The sequence below is a fragment of the Sarcophilus harrisii genome, chromosome 2 (genome assembly GCF_902635505.1).
Source record: "Sarcophilus harrisii chromosome 2, mSarHar1.11, whole genome shotgun sequence".
Classification (NCBI taxonomy): Eukaryota; Metazoa; Chordata; class Mammalia; order Dasyuromorphia; family Dasyuridae; genus Sarcophilus; species Sarcophilus harrisii.
This window is the reverse complement of record NC_045427.1, coordinates 350,896,109-350,912,564: the sequence shown is the minus strand read 5'-3', so window position 1 is coordinate 350,912,564 and position 16,456 is coordinate 350,896,109. Positions and strand designations below refer to the sequence as shown.

The 16,456-nt window shown below is 35.3% G+C and overlaps 1 protein-coding gene across 3 annotated transcripts in view; it reads right to left on the bottom strand.

Annotated features, from left to right (window-relative positions):
- LOC100914422 (solute carrier family 22 member 5) overlaps positions 1-16,456 on the bottom strand; it is a 70,834-nt gene that overhangs the window by 28,151 nt on the left and 26,227 nt on the right. For all 3 annotated transcript variants that reach the window (XM_031953100.1, XM_031953101.1, XM_023503864.2), the window contains exons 2-4: positions 15,224-15,327; positions 2,282-2,436; positions 865-1,036 (exon numbers count right to left, since the gene is read on the bottom strand). In XM_031953100.1, coding sequence (XP_031808960.1) covers positions 865-1,036; positions 2,282-2,436; positions 15,224-15,327 — 431 coding nt within the window. The remainder of the gene's footprint in view (positions 1-864; positions 1,037-2,281; positions 2,437-15,223; positions 15,328-16,456) is intronic.

The following is a 16,456-nucleotide window of genomic DNA, read 5'->3' as shown; positions in this document are numbered from 1 at the left end:
AGGCATTTCATTAACAAGAGGTGTGGCAGGAATGGGTTTGTAATGTAGACAGGTTCCTTTGGAATATGAATGGGAAATTTAGAAGTGTTTCTTGAACATCTCTCATTCTCCCATTACCCTAGTCCAGGTTTCTGCATATTGCAGACAAGCTCATCTTTCAAAAACAAAACAAAACCTCAAAACCCAAATCTCAAATCATGTAATCCCCAATTTCTACCATGTAAAATTTAAACTTCACTGCCTATCATTCAAAATAATTTCCTACTGCCCTCACTATGTATACTTTCTCCTAGGCCAAGTCTTCTCGTTGAACCTTCCTCATGCCATGATCTATTTCTGTATCTATCTATACTTTTGCAATAATTTTATTCTTACTTAGGATGTCCTCCTGCCTCAGTACATCCAAATTCTATCTGTCCTTTAGAGTCCAAAGTCCCACATCTCCAAAAAAAGAATTCTCTGATTATTCTAACTTCAGTGTTCTCATATATTTAGCATTAAAAGATTCTTAACTACACTCTAGCACTTAATATTGTGTGCTAAGTATTTTTTTCTCCTCAAATAGACTCAGAATTCCTGTAGACAGGAGACTATGCTTTTTTCCTTCTTTTGTGACTGTAGCTCCAAGATTAGGCTTGTGCATTAATTTGTTGATTTTTAAAAAAAATTTTGTGGGACTCAGAAATAATTTCTTTCAAAAAACTTGAAAAATCACTGGCTTCCTGTTCTTGGAAGCTATGATTAGGATGTAACGAATTTCTTCCCTTCTTCTTTCTTTTTGGGATCAAACTACAGAACACATTAGCTTTATGGCCACATTCAATCAGTTACAATAATTGTCTCTATGAATGAGGTCATACTCACCACCATAGAGGAACACACAGCAACCCTGGCAGGGTTAGGGCCAGCAGTAACATCCTCCATCCTCGGATGAAATAAGCAAACAGAGGCAGGAGCATATAGCCAATTGCATAAAATATGCAAACTCCCAAGGTGGAGAATATTATTCGAACTGATTTGCCCAGAATTTCTGTTCCTTTAAAAAAAAAAAAAGAGGGACATACATTACGTTAAAAAAAGAGGGACATATTAGCATTGTAACTTGCCTTATTGAATGTTTATAGCAATAGTGAGATATTGTTTTTATTTCAGAGACTGAAATTCAGATGAGCTAACAAACCTCAAGGATGAGGCAGGAACTGCATTAACAATTCCACAATAGGGGCATGAGACTGCTGCTTGCTCACTCATATCTCTCACTTTCTCCTCATATTAGCCTGAAGACAATGGAACAAAGCAGAGTCCTAATGATGTTATAATGTATAAGGTATGTGTTTCTTAGTAGTCAATATTAAATTCCAATGAAGGGAAAAGTAAAAATGTCCCCAGAGAAGACTGAGAGGTAGTGATAATGAAATCAAACCAAAAGGGAATTCTGTTGATTAAGTCTGAAGAGAAAATAATTCCCTTGAAACTGAATAAACCAAAGTAATCTAAAGGCCAGAAACCCTGGAGTCCAAGGTCCAGAGACAAAAGCTTTGGAGAGGAAAGGAGATCTGGCTTCAGCAATTTTTGATTTTCTAGACAGATAATATATCAGAAGCCAAAAGCCTTTCTATGCATCTGGCTAGTCTTCTCTGACCCTGCTTATAATTTTAATTAAATAACTAGATAGGAATTATAGCCATATTAATAAAAACCCTTTCCAATAAACATTTTCTTTTAAGTTGTTTCTGTTTTTCTCTGGGAGGGAGCAATTTCTGTCTTAATAAGATCACTGATCACAACCTTCTTCTTGGAAAACAGTGCCCCTTGATTCATGCAATCCCAAAGATGAAACAACATTCATCTTCCACAGGTTACATTAAGTTCCAAGAAAACTGCTTTATTGGCTAGAGTTTTACTACATCTCTGTTTTAAAAGGCTCAACAAGAAAAGAATGTAGATATCCAATTGCTTTTGAGATCAAGGCAGCAGTGGAGCTCAGAGGGTTAGAAAACAACTCTAATTTTGGCTCTTCTGTTAACTCATCTTGGATAAAATAATCATTGATTTCCATTTTGCTTCTTTTTTTATTCCCAGCACTTAGCGCAGTGTCTGGCATATAGTAGACACTTAAAAAAGTGTCTGTTTTTTTGATGTTTGCAAACTGGAGTCACTAAAACCTCCTAGTCAGGAATGAACCCATAGGTGAGGGCATTAGGGATATTATGGGAAATATAAAAAATGGGATGAGAATGTGATATACAACAGGTACTTAGCTTAGCTGAGATTGTCATACCAAGAACAAAAGCAGCCACATAGTTAGATATCTGTCCCATGCCCACAAGGACAAATAGCACTGAGAACATCTCATAGCTTGTGGAGAAGATTTGTAGGAAACTAAATCCCGTCTGCATTCCCATCGTCACAAAGAGAACATTCTTCCGGCCAAACCTTAGAGAAAGAGAGAAAGTACATTGACAAGGGAATGACATGAGAACAACACACCTATAGAAAGGAAGTGGAGACTTGTTCTATGGGGATGAGGCCCTTCCTTAAAGCCATGGGAAAGCAGAATTTGGAAGCAGAAATGCCAGGTGATCTGGTTTTACCACTTTCTGCTAATGGATGGGTGAGAAATTTCCCAAGCTTGGCCGTAGGTGACATTAATGTTTTGGCTGCAATTTCATACTAACTCATCCTAAACTTGCTTATAGTACACTAAAACCTGGTAGTATTTTTTTCCCACATAACTATTGTCTAACCACATCTGTTCTCTCTATTGTTGCATCCAAGTGTAAGACTTTATATTCATACATATTCAAAATCATCAAATTTTACATAGTCCATTGTTCTGACCTGCTGAGATCTTTACATCTTGTCTCTGTCATCCAGCATCTTAGCAATCTGTCCCTGATAGTTTTGTATCATCTAAAAAACTCACTGATTAAACCAGGAAATAGGGAGAGGTTGAATATTAAGAGAGAGAAGGCATTACTGAAGTTTCAATCTGCTGAAGAAGAAGGGAGGGAATACGATCAAGGGTACATGCTGAAGAGTTTGTCTTGGCAAGGGAAAGGGCTACCTCATTAGAGCTTGAAGCAAAGGAGGAGAGAGTAGGGGATGATGTCAAGGAATTTTGAGATGAAAAGCCAAGAAGAGTTTTACAGTAAATGATTTGTTTTCTCAATGAAGGAGCTCTACTGTGTCTGTGTATGTGTGTACACATATTATATTAAAATATATATTATATATATTTTGAAATATATATTATATATTATTATATCCATTTTAATCTGAAGAAACTGAAGCAAATCAAGATTAAGTAACTTGCTTAGGGTCATATAGCTAGTACATGTCAGAGTCCAGATTGGAAATCAGATTTTCTTGACTCCATGTCTAATACATTAGTCATTGTGTTATCAGCTGCCTCAAAAAAAGCTTTTGTGGGAAATGAGATAGGGAATCAGTTAAGGAAAAATAAAAAGATTGCTTTGCTATAGTGAGGATCCAGTTGAAATTGGATGACATGAATTTATAATGTTTGTGTGATTTCATCCAGTTTGGTTCAGCAGCATGAAATTAGAAATAGAAGAGATGGATGATGGAAATATTTGACAAATAGGATTTGGCAAGAGAAAAATGGCCATAAGACAAAAGGGCAAGTGATTTTAGAGTTGATAAAAAAAAGTTGTGAACTTGAAATAATTAACCAGAAGGTCAGGACCGGGAAGAAAAAAAGTGAAAATGGCCAGGGTAATGGCCTGACAAAGTATTGAGAGGTGGAAGGATCTAATACCACAATGAGGGAAAAGAATAGGTTTGGGAAAGTTAAGGCACAAGGAGAAGCGAAATGATAAAATGTCATGTTTGTTCAGGTAGAAAAATGTAAGAGTTTCTGGTTGAAGTAGAACCCTTAGGTAGGGAATAGCAATTGAGGGTATGACTACACCCACGTGTGGCTGAAGTAGAATAAAGGAGTAATGGGATTTAAGGAGACCAGAGAACGGGAACATTAGGGAGCATCAACCTAGTTACGGAACTCCTCTGGGGGGGGGGGGGGAGACAGTATCTATTTTCCCCTACATCATTTCTCATATCCAACCCTCTCTGCCACACAGCTGTTATTCTAGTGCACCTTGTCACCTCATGCCTGGACTAATTTACAACAGCTTCCTAATCCTTCTCTCTGCAAGTTTCTCCCTCTCTAATCCATCCACCATTTAGTTGCTGAATAATCTTGAGGCAAAGGCCCAAATTTGTCACTCCCCTGCTCAGAAATCTTCAGGGGCAATTTGATTTCAGGATAAAATGCAAAGTCTTAAGGTTGGCATTTAAAATCTTCACACCAGCCTCATTTCAAATCATTCTCCTTCACTCCCCTGTGTTCTAACTGAACAGCCTTACTGGTTCTTCTCTAAACTTGATATGCTATCTCTTATCTCCATGCTGTTTCCATCCCCCTCACTTCATCCTTTATCCTTGCTGGTAATATATTTCTCCTGACCTCTGTCTCTTAGAATCCCTAGCTTCTTCCTTCAAGAGAAAGTTTAATGACTAGATCCTACTTTAAATCCCACCCATCCACCCATCCACATGTTCCTTGTTAATGCATTTACCTTTTCAAATTCCTTATCTGTGTATTTTTAATATTTCCCTCATAGAATACAAGCTTCTTGAAGGCAGGAGCTGTTTAGTTTGTTTCTTTGTATCATTACTAGCACTGGAGGCACTAAAACAGGTATCTTAAATTGAAGGCCTGGTGTGTTGCAAATCCAGACCGGTGGAAAGTAGTACCTACATTGATGAGATCACAGTTACTGTGAAGAATTCGGAGCCTGGTGCTTGCTATTCTCCTTCTGCTAATCTTGTTTTCTCTCACTTCATATGAGTCATTCCAAATTTCTATGTATTCTCTATAGTTAAAATTTTATGGTACCATGAGATCCATGAGTTGCCTCATTCTCCAGGGATTAGATCTATAGGATGTTTCCAATTTTTCCACTAATGGAAATGAAGAGGCCATGAATATATATATATATATATATATATATATATATATATATATATATATTTTATCTCTGGGTCCTTTTTAATGAAAGAAACATTTACAATAAAGTCTCAGTAACAGCTTGTTCAAAGGGTATAATCAGTTTTAAGACTTATTGTAGATTTTATTCATCCTTTTCCCTTCTTCAATAATTTGTACATGAATCAATCTCCTATCCTTAGGGCATTTCTACTGATTTCTGCTGTTATTCTAACTGCCTCAGTTAGAATTGGAGAATTGGAGGCTTGCCAATTCCTTGAGTATTTTGGAATGAAATTCCAAAATTCATTCATACTTTGTGACTTGAACACTGAAGGTAGCTAGGTGTTCCCTACCTTCTCTTTACTATTTAGGGTTTCATTTTCCTGTCAGTTATTTTTCTGTTTTGGCTATTCTTATAATTTTTATTATATCAGCCTGGGCTAATATATAGGCAGCTGACTGCCCATAAAACAAATATTTGTTCATTTATTATTATTTCTATAAAAAGTGTTTTATAGTTATTGTTATGGATTATAATTACTGGTTGTTTCTTGGTAGACACCCCAAGTTTTTATAGCCTTTATGGTTATTTTGAATATACATTTGTCCAAATCTCACATATTTTCATATTCTGTTTTCTATACCATTTACCTATCTTGTTTTATGGATGAATCTATCCCATTCACACAAATAAGCTGAAGATTGCTTTCCTTAGTAGAAACAGAAGCAGATTAAGAGTTGAACAGTTGTTATCCATCATCATTATCCCAACACCCCTAAATAGTAATCCTATCCCTTCTTTATTCTTCCTTGCCTCCAGTAAGCTTTAAAAAAGCCTTTTCACTTTTTAAACATTCTTTTAACAGTTGTAATGCCTCTAACACTATATTCTTGCTCCTATCTTCTGTATGTCTTTAAAAATCTGTGTTAGTCTTTAAATGTTATGAACACCTGCATTGGTTTCAGAATACCTAAATACATTACACACACATATTCACACATACACATACGCATATATATTTCATCTTCTCTCCGTTTGCTCTAGGATACATATCATAATATTTCAGCTTCCCTTCCTTATCTATCATACACTATAAGATGACATGGTCACTTTTTTCCAAAATTCTCATCCTTTCTAATACCATTTTCTCCTACTAAGAATTGTCTATAATTTCCCTTAATCATTTACCCCTTTCTAAATATTATCTATTTTTATGTACATATAATCTGTTCTTCCTATTAGTTCCTTTATTGAATAAAAATCCCCCAAAACTCTACTCTGAAAAATACAAAACCCTCATTTGCATAGAACTGCAACATAAATTTCCACATTGGTGATGCTTGAAAATAATTGTCTCTCTTTATATTTTAAATTCATTATCTCTCTGGCAGGAGGTAAATGGAATGTTTCATTTTCAATTCTCTGGATTAATAGCTGTCATTGCACTGACTGAGTTCTAATATCTTTCAAAAGTTGTTTTTTTCCACAATGTTGTCATTATATAATTATATATATTATTTTAGTTCTACTAATTTTACCATGTACCAGTTCATAGAGGTCTTCCTTATTTCCTCAGAAACTATCCTTTTTTCATTTCTTATGGCACAATAATTTTCCAGTACATTCATATACCATAATTTGTTTAGACTTTTTCCAATAGAAGGATAATCTCTTAGTTCCTAGTTCAAGGCTACTATAAAAAGAATGCTATGAATACTTTTGCATGTGTAAGTCCTTTTCTATTTTCTTTGATTTTTTAAAAAAAGCATAGAGGGTATGCAGAGTTTAATTATTCTTTTGGGCATAGTTCCAAATTGCTTTTTAGAATGACTGGAACAATATAGAAAGCAGTAAACAGAGTAGGCGGCCTTTCCTCTTTCAACATAAGTCATTTTTTTTGGTCATGTTTCCATTTAGAGTTTATCTTGGCATATAGTATGAGGTTTTGATATAAATCTAATTTCTGTCAAACTGTTGTCCAGTTTTCCTAATTTTTTGTTAAATGGTAAGTCCTTACCCTAATAAATGGGTTTAAAAAACAATATGAACAATATGCTTTTGTGTTCAATTACTTCTGTATGTTTATCTAATCCATTGATCAATCAGTACAGCAACCAAATTGTTTTAATTACTATTGCTACAAACTATAAACTGTGGATAATTCTCTCAGCTTCTTTCCTATCTTTTTTCACTATTGCCTTTGAGATGACTGATTTTTTGTTCCTCCATATGAATTTTTCTGTTATTTTAACATGGCATTAAAAAAGGAAATTATTTTAGCTATTCTTGTTGTTTTTATTATATTAGTTCAGCTGCCCATGAAACAAATGTTTGTCCATTTATTCTTATTTCTATAAAGAGCTTTATAGATTTTAGTTATAGATTATAATTTCTGGTTGTTTCTTGCTAGACACCCAAATATTTTATAGTTTCTAAGGTCCTTTTAAATATAAAATTTTCCAAATCTTACATATTTTAATATCCTGTTTTCTATACCATTTACCTGTCTTCTGTTTTATGGATGGATTCATCCATCCCATTCACACTCACAATTATAATTGTTAAATATGTAATTTTTTTCATCCTGTTCTCTTCTATTGTCTCCTCTGTCTATTCCTGTCCTCCTCTTTACAAATAAGAAGGTGGTAAAAGAGAATGAGTTTGCCTAACACTTGTGATTCATGTGTAAAACAGACAGGGCTCTTCTCTTCCCCTGGTCCTGACCCTGATTCCAAGTTACTCTCTACAAAGTGAAAGGTTTTGCTTATGATTATTCACTTTCCTTCTTCATACACTCTTTTGTCATCCTCTCCCTTGCTCCTGTTCTTTCCAATTTGCCTTTTGACTTTAATGTTTTTCTGTACAGAAAGTCTCTTTGTGTGTGGTATGTAATTGTTTTTTATCTTTATCTGGGTTCAGATGAAATTGATGTTCATGTGATACCTTTTCCACCACCCCTTTTTCCATGATTATATAATCTTCATCTTATGTACTTTTATTATGCGATAGTGACTTCCCTTCCCTTCCCTTTGGTTCTTCTCCAGAATAGTTTCTTATTCTTTTGATTTTTGTCTTTTTTTCCTGAAACCATCAAAACAGAAAAAAATTCCATCCACAGCCTTCTTTTCCTTTTGACAATTCTTTATGATCCTTAAAGATATTAGGCTCTGAGAAGCCATTTTTTTTCCTATTAATAGGCTAACAATTCTTTCCTACCTATTCCATTCTAGTTAAATATGTGTACTTTTCTGGGTTTCTCTTGGAGCCTGAATTTCTATTTCAAAGTATCTATTCAGTTCTGTTTAGTCAGGAATTTTTAGAAATCTATTCAATTAAAGAGCAATTTTCTTTTCTTCCTGAAGGATTATACATAGTTTTGATAGATAAATTAATCTTGATTGTATGTTTTTATCTTTTGCCTTTTGAAATTGCATATTCAAGTTTCTTCTTCCAAATCTTATAATGACCCTGTCTGTCCCACCTTGGTACTCAATTTCTTTTTTTCTAGATGCTTGTAGGACTTTTTCTTTGACCTGGGAGTTCTGGATTTTGATTATGATATTCCTAAAAGTTTTGTTTGGGAGTCTCTCGTAGGAGACCAGTAAGTTTTTTTCAGGTTGCTTTCTGGTTCTGGGGAGTTTTCATTTTCTTGAAAGTTGGTGTCCAGGCTATTTTTGGCTATAGTTTTTTAACTACTTTATCTGTTTTCCAGACAAGTTTTTAAAAAATATATAATTTATTTGATTTTCTTTTTTCTCCAATCTTTTGATTTTATTGTAATATTTCTTTTCTTATTGAATGGCAGTTTTCTATCTGGTCCATGTTCATTCTCAGGGCCTTTATTTCTTGAGTGAGTTTTTCCACCATCTGTTCTAAGACAACAGTTCTCATTTCCATTCTCTTTCCTCTGGCTAGTCTATTTTGTATCTCATTTAATTTCTTCCAACTATTTCATTAATCTTTGTAATTTTGTTTTCATCCTGGACATATTTTTTGAGGTTTGGTTTGTATTTTTTGTAGGGTAGCTGTTTTCCTCAAAGGAAGACCCTTCCTTGGGCATTTCTTAAAAAAGGTATTTCCTCATAGCATTTGGAGTTTGCTTTATTTGACCATCTCAATTTCAATATCTAGGTAAGGGGTTCTGTATTTGGTCCAAGTCCTGCCACTGAATGGCATGGATATTCCTGGTGCTGAATATGATATCCAAGACTAGGCATTTCCTTCAATGATACTGGGATCATTACCTGACTCCTCTTGACCTAGGGGCTCTTTCTTGCCCCAAAGCACCAGGCCCTTCCTCTCCCCTCCCCCAATCAGGTTTTTTTTTTAAGGCAATTATTAAGCACTTCCTATGTGCCAGGTACTGTAGTGTTTTACAAGTATTCCGGGGTTTTTTAGATACATAATTTATTAGATTTTATTTTGTTTTCCCTCCTCCAATCTTTTGATTGTGTTGTAAATTTTGTCCCTTACTGAATTGTTTTCTATCTGGACCAGTTTAATTTTCAGATATTTATTTCTTTGATCCTCACAGCTCTTGAGAGGTAAGTGCTATTATTATCTCCATTTTACAGATGATGAAATTGAGGCAGACAGAAGTTAAGTACGTGTACAAGGTCACAAAGCTAGTGTTTGAGGCTAGCTAGATTGGACTTAGATCCTCCTGACTCTGATTCTGGGGCTCTATCTATTATATCACCTTCATGCCTAACGGGCCTTCCTCCTGTTCTTTCTCCTACTAAGAGCTAATGGAGTACTTCAGGATTCCAAAGGTCCTTCTATGTATTATTCCAGGGCAGGGGAGAGGATCATAGAAGCTATTCTTATTTCTAATTAAACTGGAACATTTATAAGCCCCATGAAGTGTTAAGGAGAGTTGAAGAGGTATCTTTGTTCCTCTAATATCACCATTTTCTCATAAGATGAGTTAAGAATTTATTAGATGTTCTGATTTAGCAGACGTGACCCCAAGCAACCTACTATGCCACAAATTTATCCTGAATTTGTTTGGATGAGAAATCTGTCATTTACTTCCAACTATATTATTTTTATTTCTTCCTGCACTGATTCTCACTCAAATGTTCTGTACTATACCTCCTGCAGTTTCGCACATGGGAATACCTTCTTAATAATGCTATTTCATCTCACTTTTAATCTGAACCATATTGCAATCAACATCCCAACAAGTCTTAATATATTCCCCAAATTACTATGATATTGACTATATTTTCTTGATTTTTGCTCTCTAATTTATATTTTCACTTGTAATCTTTTGAGTATATATTTAGAGTTTTGATTTTCTAAATTATAGTCTCTCTTTTCTATATGTTGTCCATTGTGAGTTATCAATCCTTTCCATTGTTAATTGTCTTCCTTAGGAATCTGGCTGGAGGAAATGGATGTAGGTAAATTGTTTTTCCTTTCTCCATTTGAAGTCCTCCACAACAGATTCACAAATCTTTAAGCAAATACATTTTTAAAATTAACTTTCAGCAGATTCATTGGTCAAGATTCCATCATTCCTATGCTTCAAACCACAGTGCAGAAAACTGAATCTTATTCTCAAATGCCATCTTCTCATTTTATTTCTCAAAGCTTTACTTTTTTCTTCCTTAGGAACCCTTACTTTTGATTGGCACTAATGAAGAAAATAGAGTTTTAAATTTTTAAATTCTCCAGGCCCTCACCCATAGCTTTGTAACCTTCAAAGAAAAAAATAGAATTTTCTTCGTAAGTTCAGAAGATCTGGAATTCATGTGCAGTTTGAGGCAAAATCATTACATTCCCTCCACTAGTTTCCCTTTAATGTGAGGGGATGAGATACGGAATGAGGACAGCATAAAATTATATCTGAAATCCCTTTTTTGGAGGATTTTGGTTACCAGAAATATTTTAGCAGCCAGAGAAATGACAATCCTCAAAATTATACTCTTTAGCTAAGACACTGATTTGGGACTGCATCTCTACAGAATGGCCACTATACCTCCATAATTCTGTAAGGTTTTCATTATAGCTGTTTTCAATAAAAAAGACAAATACTAGCAATCAGTTTTTGGTTGTGGTCAAGCCAGACTGCTGGAAACGACATAAAAGAATGAAAAGGAAACCTCAAGAAAATCTTTAGGACTTCTCAATTGTCTTTCCTACTCCAAATTGATGAATAACTCCCACTTCCATGACATTTTACAGTTTGTAAAGCATTTTCCTCATAACTTTATGAGGAAGTATAGATTTTACCCCATGTGACAGTTGAAATGACCCCATTTGTACCCTGAGGTACAAAGAAGTTAATTTTGTAAGATTTACACAGTAGGAAATGGCAGTACTAGGACTCAAAGCCAGAATTCCTAATTCCAATGTCAATTCCAGGGTCCTTTCTACTATTTAAAGCTTAACTAGCTCCCTTTCACAAACAAAAATGGTTGCCAAGGAATTTACTTCTGGTCATGTAGTCTTTTTTAATCTAAACGGATACTCAGGAATTTGAGGTAGTCTTTTAGTAGTCCTGAAGAAATACTTCCCTTTGTAAAATATTACCACTATCTTCTCAATCCTTGGTTCATTTGTACCTTTTGTCCACATTACTCCACATATTAGATGCAACTTCTATAAAATACCACATAATCACATTTACTTATTCCTAGGATTTAGGCAAAGCCAGATATTTTGAAATCTACCTTAAGGGGCAGGATTAATTTCTTCTGGCTAGAATATTAAGGACTTTAGACTGAACTAGCTAGAAAAGACCTGAGAAAGGGTTTAGATTAAAAATATTATGGTTTTTATAAACTGAGTATTTGTTCATTTGAAAGGTATATAGGATGACTTCCAGTTTTGTCTTCCACTTCACAGAGCAGGTAAAAAAGAAGTGCCAAAAAAAGATCTAGACTGTCACCTGGAACCAGCCCAAAGTGGGCTAACATGACAGCTAATCCTGTAGCTTTTCAGTATCCCTTAGAAATGAAAGCCTGGGGACAGCAAGGAAAAAGCAAAACTTTCTTAATTTTTGTCAAAAGAACAACATTTTCTTCTCTTAAACCCAATCTATCTAGCTAAACTGGTTTACTTTTTATCTCTTTTCCCTTTCTTAATCCTTCCTAGTGGAGAAATTCTAAGAAGCAAAAAAAAAATGTTGAAAAGCAAAAAAGAGAAGGTAGTCCAGGGAACCCACTGTCTTGGATAAACAATGCCTGATAATCTTGAATTGACTGAAAGCCTAGCTTATCCAATTCTAAAGAGATAAACTTTTAGGTTATAGGAAGAGTAAGCTTTGGAAAAATTCACACACATACCTACAACTTGTTTCAAGAAGATTCAACACAAAATATCAAAGTATATCTTCTGTCCTTTTACTGTTTCATTAAGAATATATATAGAACATATATTTGTTCATATCTATCTATCTATATATATATACACACACATATACCCATATATACATATACATATATAATAGATTCAAATCTCTGCCAATGCAGATTTAAATCATTCTTAAATTTGGGATCATTTATTTTGTAGAGAAAGGGCTTACATTTTGGCTTACTTACAAACTGACCTGCATGAACAAAGTGTTCATTCAAAATTATAATTAAATTTGCTGTCCTTAAAGGTACTAGACTGGGTTTTCCAACTCCTTTACTAACAACTTACAAGATATTCTAGAGAATTAGAATCAGCTAGAGCTAGAAAGGACTTTACAGATCATCTGATTGAAACACCTCATTTTACATAGGATGCTGGAGAAAGAGATGACACAGGTAGTTAGTAAATAGTAGTTCTGGGATTTGGCAATTACTATGCCGCCAAATTTAACACTCTTTCCACAGTACTATACCACTCCTTAACTTATAAATTAGTTGTATTCTCAAAATTTGCAAGTTGCTTGGCATTTGAAGTGTGTTTTCCCAGAGAAACAGTGATCTAAGTGCTGGGATCCCAGGTCAGCCCATATAAATTTATTTAATCAAGAATCTAGTTAAAATATCAATACTGTTTTTGTAAGAAAATGCATTCCATGTTCAGATTCGGCTTGTGATGCTAGAAACAGTTTGTCATCCTAACCTTTTTTGCATCAAGCCTAGAGATTGAAATGAAAACTATACTCCTAGCCCTCTGCCTAGATACTTCAGGGCCTTGGTGTAATTGAAGCCAGGAAATCCATTGCCCATAGTCAGGAGGGAGTATCCTGTTGATTAGTAACAGCCATTGGTATGGCTGAGACATGGGCATTCCATATTTTAGAAAATGTCACTGTCTTCAATTGATTTCTTCACTTAATCTTGCTCAAAGAAGATTGCACGAATTTTTCTTTCTTTACCTTTGCATGATGCCTTAAAAGAAGCCAATTCTAGTGAGAAACAAACATATTAGCTTTCATAGCATCTTGGAATTGGAGGAAATCTCAGAAGCCATCTAAGTTAATCTAGAGAATATCTTCATTAGAAAAAACTCACAGCTTTCTCTTATAACTCTCATCAATATCAAAATATTTATATAATTTCAACTAACTTTACCTTTGTTCCACAACCTACGGATGTTTTGTTTCTAAGGAAAAAATTTTTCTTGCACAGAAAAGCAATCTCAAAGCCCAAAATAGTCAGTAGGAAAATAATTGAAATGAATGATAGTAGAAGCATAATATAGCCTTATCATCCTGATCCCTTTGATAACTTTATAGACTCTAAGATCTAGTTGCCCTTCAAGCAGAAGCCCTTCCTATAAAGATGAGCTTTTCATATACTCATCCTGTAAGATCCAAAAATCCTTTACTTCAGAAAGACTATGATTACTCAAAGCCATTCTTCTCTAAATCTAATTTTTTTTCCAGTTAAGGGCACCTAGAAGATTTGAAGAGAAGATCTGGGTGGGAAGATTTCATATAAGAGATGACCTTTGGCCAATGATGTGAACCTTAAACTTAGGAACTGCTAAAATGAGCCCATTTTGCTCCTTTATCAATTATAACCAGGTCAGTTTCCTAAATGTTTTGTTAAGTAGAGAATGATGAGAAGCTAGAGCTCATCTGACTTTTTCATTCAATGGCTGAGACTGTCTTGATTAGCATATCTTTAGACAGTTCTGGGACTTGAAGAGCCAAGTGGGTTCCATTTGGTTCCTCCTTGAGCCTTCCCTGACCTCTCTCCATCTTTCCCTAGTTCCTCCCCTTACTACCTAAATCTTGCCTCTGTTCCCCTTAGCTATAAGAAGTTGTGTCCCCCAAAAGCAAACTGCTCATTTAGTATGATTGCCTTGCCTAGGCATTTTTGTTTGAGCCCATGTAGCTAATCATGTAAAATAAAACAGCAAACCTTTGTAACTTATGATGGATGCCTATGACACAATTTCTTTGTGTCAATTGAACTATTATGCTCTCTCAAATCTATTTCATATTATCACTCCTGGTACTTTTATTCCCACTTCACAATACTACTTTATGGCAAATACTGAAGAGGCACAAGAAATATAATGGAGGTAAAATATTTCTAGCACTAATCAGTATTATACCAATTATCCAATCTCTGACTACAAGTAACATCTCTTATAAATAGGACCTACTCATTTGTCAGTTAGATATATGCAATGAGAATGCAGAGGCTGCAATATAAGCAAGGTTCTGACGTCGCTTGAAGATAGAGGGTTTTGTTTCATTTTATCTATATTTGTAATCTTCTCTCTTTATTCCCCTACCCTCACTGATCTCACAAATTCCTAGAAAAAAGGGAAGGAATAAAAATCAGGCACAGATATTTTGGGACTATACAGACAAAAGAAAATGCTGCTTGTTTACTGGGTTTTTATAAACAAACCCTTTGAATAGTTCAGGCCTTACACATTTTGATTTTCATTAATAAGAGAAAATGGGGGACTTTTAACTTCCTGAGGTTAGATATCTATCCAGCTTTACAGTGGAACTTGCTAGCAATAACAAAGCTAGACTTTAAAAATAGAACTCTCAGACCTAAGGAAGCAACTCAACATACTCCTTCTTCCTTTGTCATTTGAGTCTCGGTTGAAAATGTTTCTTGTCATGGGAAAATGAAGAAAAGATGCTTAGAGTGAAGTCTATGGGAGAGGTTAACGACTTCTTCACTGGAGGCAGACTATGCAAGCAAGCCCTGCTGTTTGATAGTACTTCACACTGAGCACAACTGAGCAGCAAAGAGAGATAGCTAATTGCTTCAGAGCCGGTAAGAGTAGATATACTTTACTTGTCTGAGAGCTGTCCTGAAATAAAGGATCCGACAAGCACACCCACAAAAAATAAGGAGGTAGTTAATGGAGCTTTCCAGTCATCCTCACAGACCAGGTCCCACTGTAAAAGAAACAAAGGAAGACTTCACTTTGACAGTTTATCAAAATCATCTTGGCACATTCTATTAAGAGGCACCCCATTATCCCCCTTGTTTCAGACATTTAGTAAGGATTCCAGTCCCTATGTCTTCAGACATATATGCAAACGTTCATGCAGCTGGCTGCTATATGTTTTATGTTTGTATGTTATTAGGGAAGGTAAAGATAAGTGAAAAGAGGAAGAAGTGGGAAATTCTTAGAGTACTTGATGTCATGTTCAATCCAATATGCCCATTAACTAAACGGTTCCAAGACATATTTCACATGGATACATGGTGTGGAATTAGAAAAACCCCAGTACATTGGGATGGTTTTTTCCCCCCAAAAGACACAGTACTAAGACATTCTTGGAAACAGTAGTCAGTGTTCTCCTGCCCACTCTCCCTCTTTTTTTGTATATTGGCTTAGCAATGAGCCTTCAGGAGAACAAACAAATAAAAGCAAAGAAAACCAGTACTTGCACCTCCCAGGACAAAGGGCTACTTTTTGGTTTGGAGAACAACAGTTTTCCTCTCTGACAAAATCAGACAAAAGTCATCCTCTTCCCCCCAATCCCTGTCTTGAAACAAAGTACAAAACAGTCTTCCTTTGACCTTTTAGAAAAGGGCTAAATTTCTAGTTCTTAGGGCATTCATTAAATAGCCCAGCTTCAGAGATAGGAATCAGCACATGCTCTATATCCATCTGAAATTCTTAACAGGGAGTACTGCCAATTCCCAACAAGCAACTGAAAAAAAAAGTCTACCACAGAAAGCACTAAGCAAACCTAAGAAGGAGCTAGTCTTGAACACTCTGCTGGGTGCCAAGATGGTTGAGTGAAGTGGTTTCTGGAGCCAGGTTTGTTTTTTTCCTCATCTTCATCCCTAGTCTTATTTTCTTCCATCTTCCTTAGCCCATCCACTCTTTCTATCTTGCAGACCTCTAAAACCCTCTGAGGGTTGCTAGTTCTCTAATGGGAGTGACAGAGTTTGGGTATAGCTAGGGAGTCCTAAACCTGTTCTTTTTGTTCTTCTGTAATCATATTTGGAGTTTTTTCTGCCAAGATACTGAAGTAGTTTTCTATTTCCTTCTCCAGCTGATGGGGAAACTCA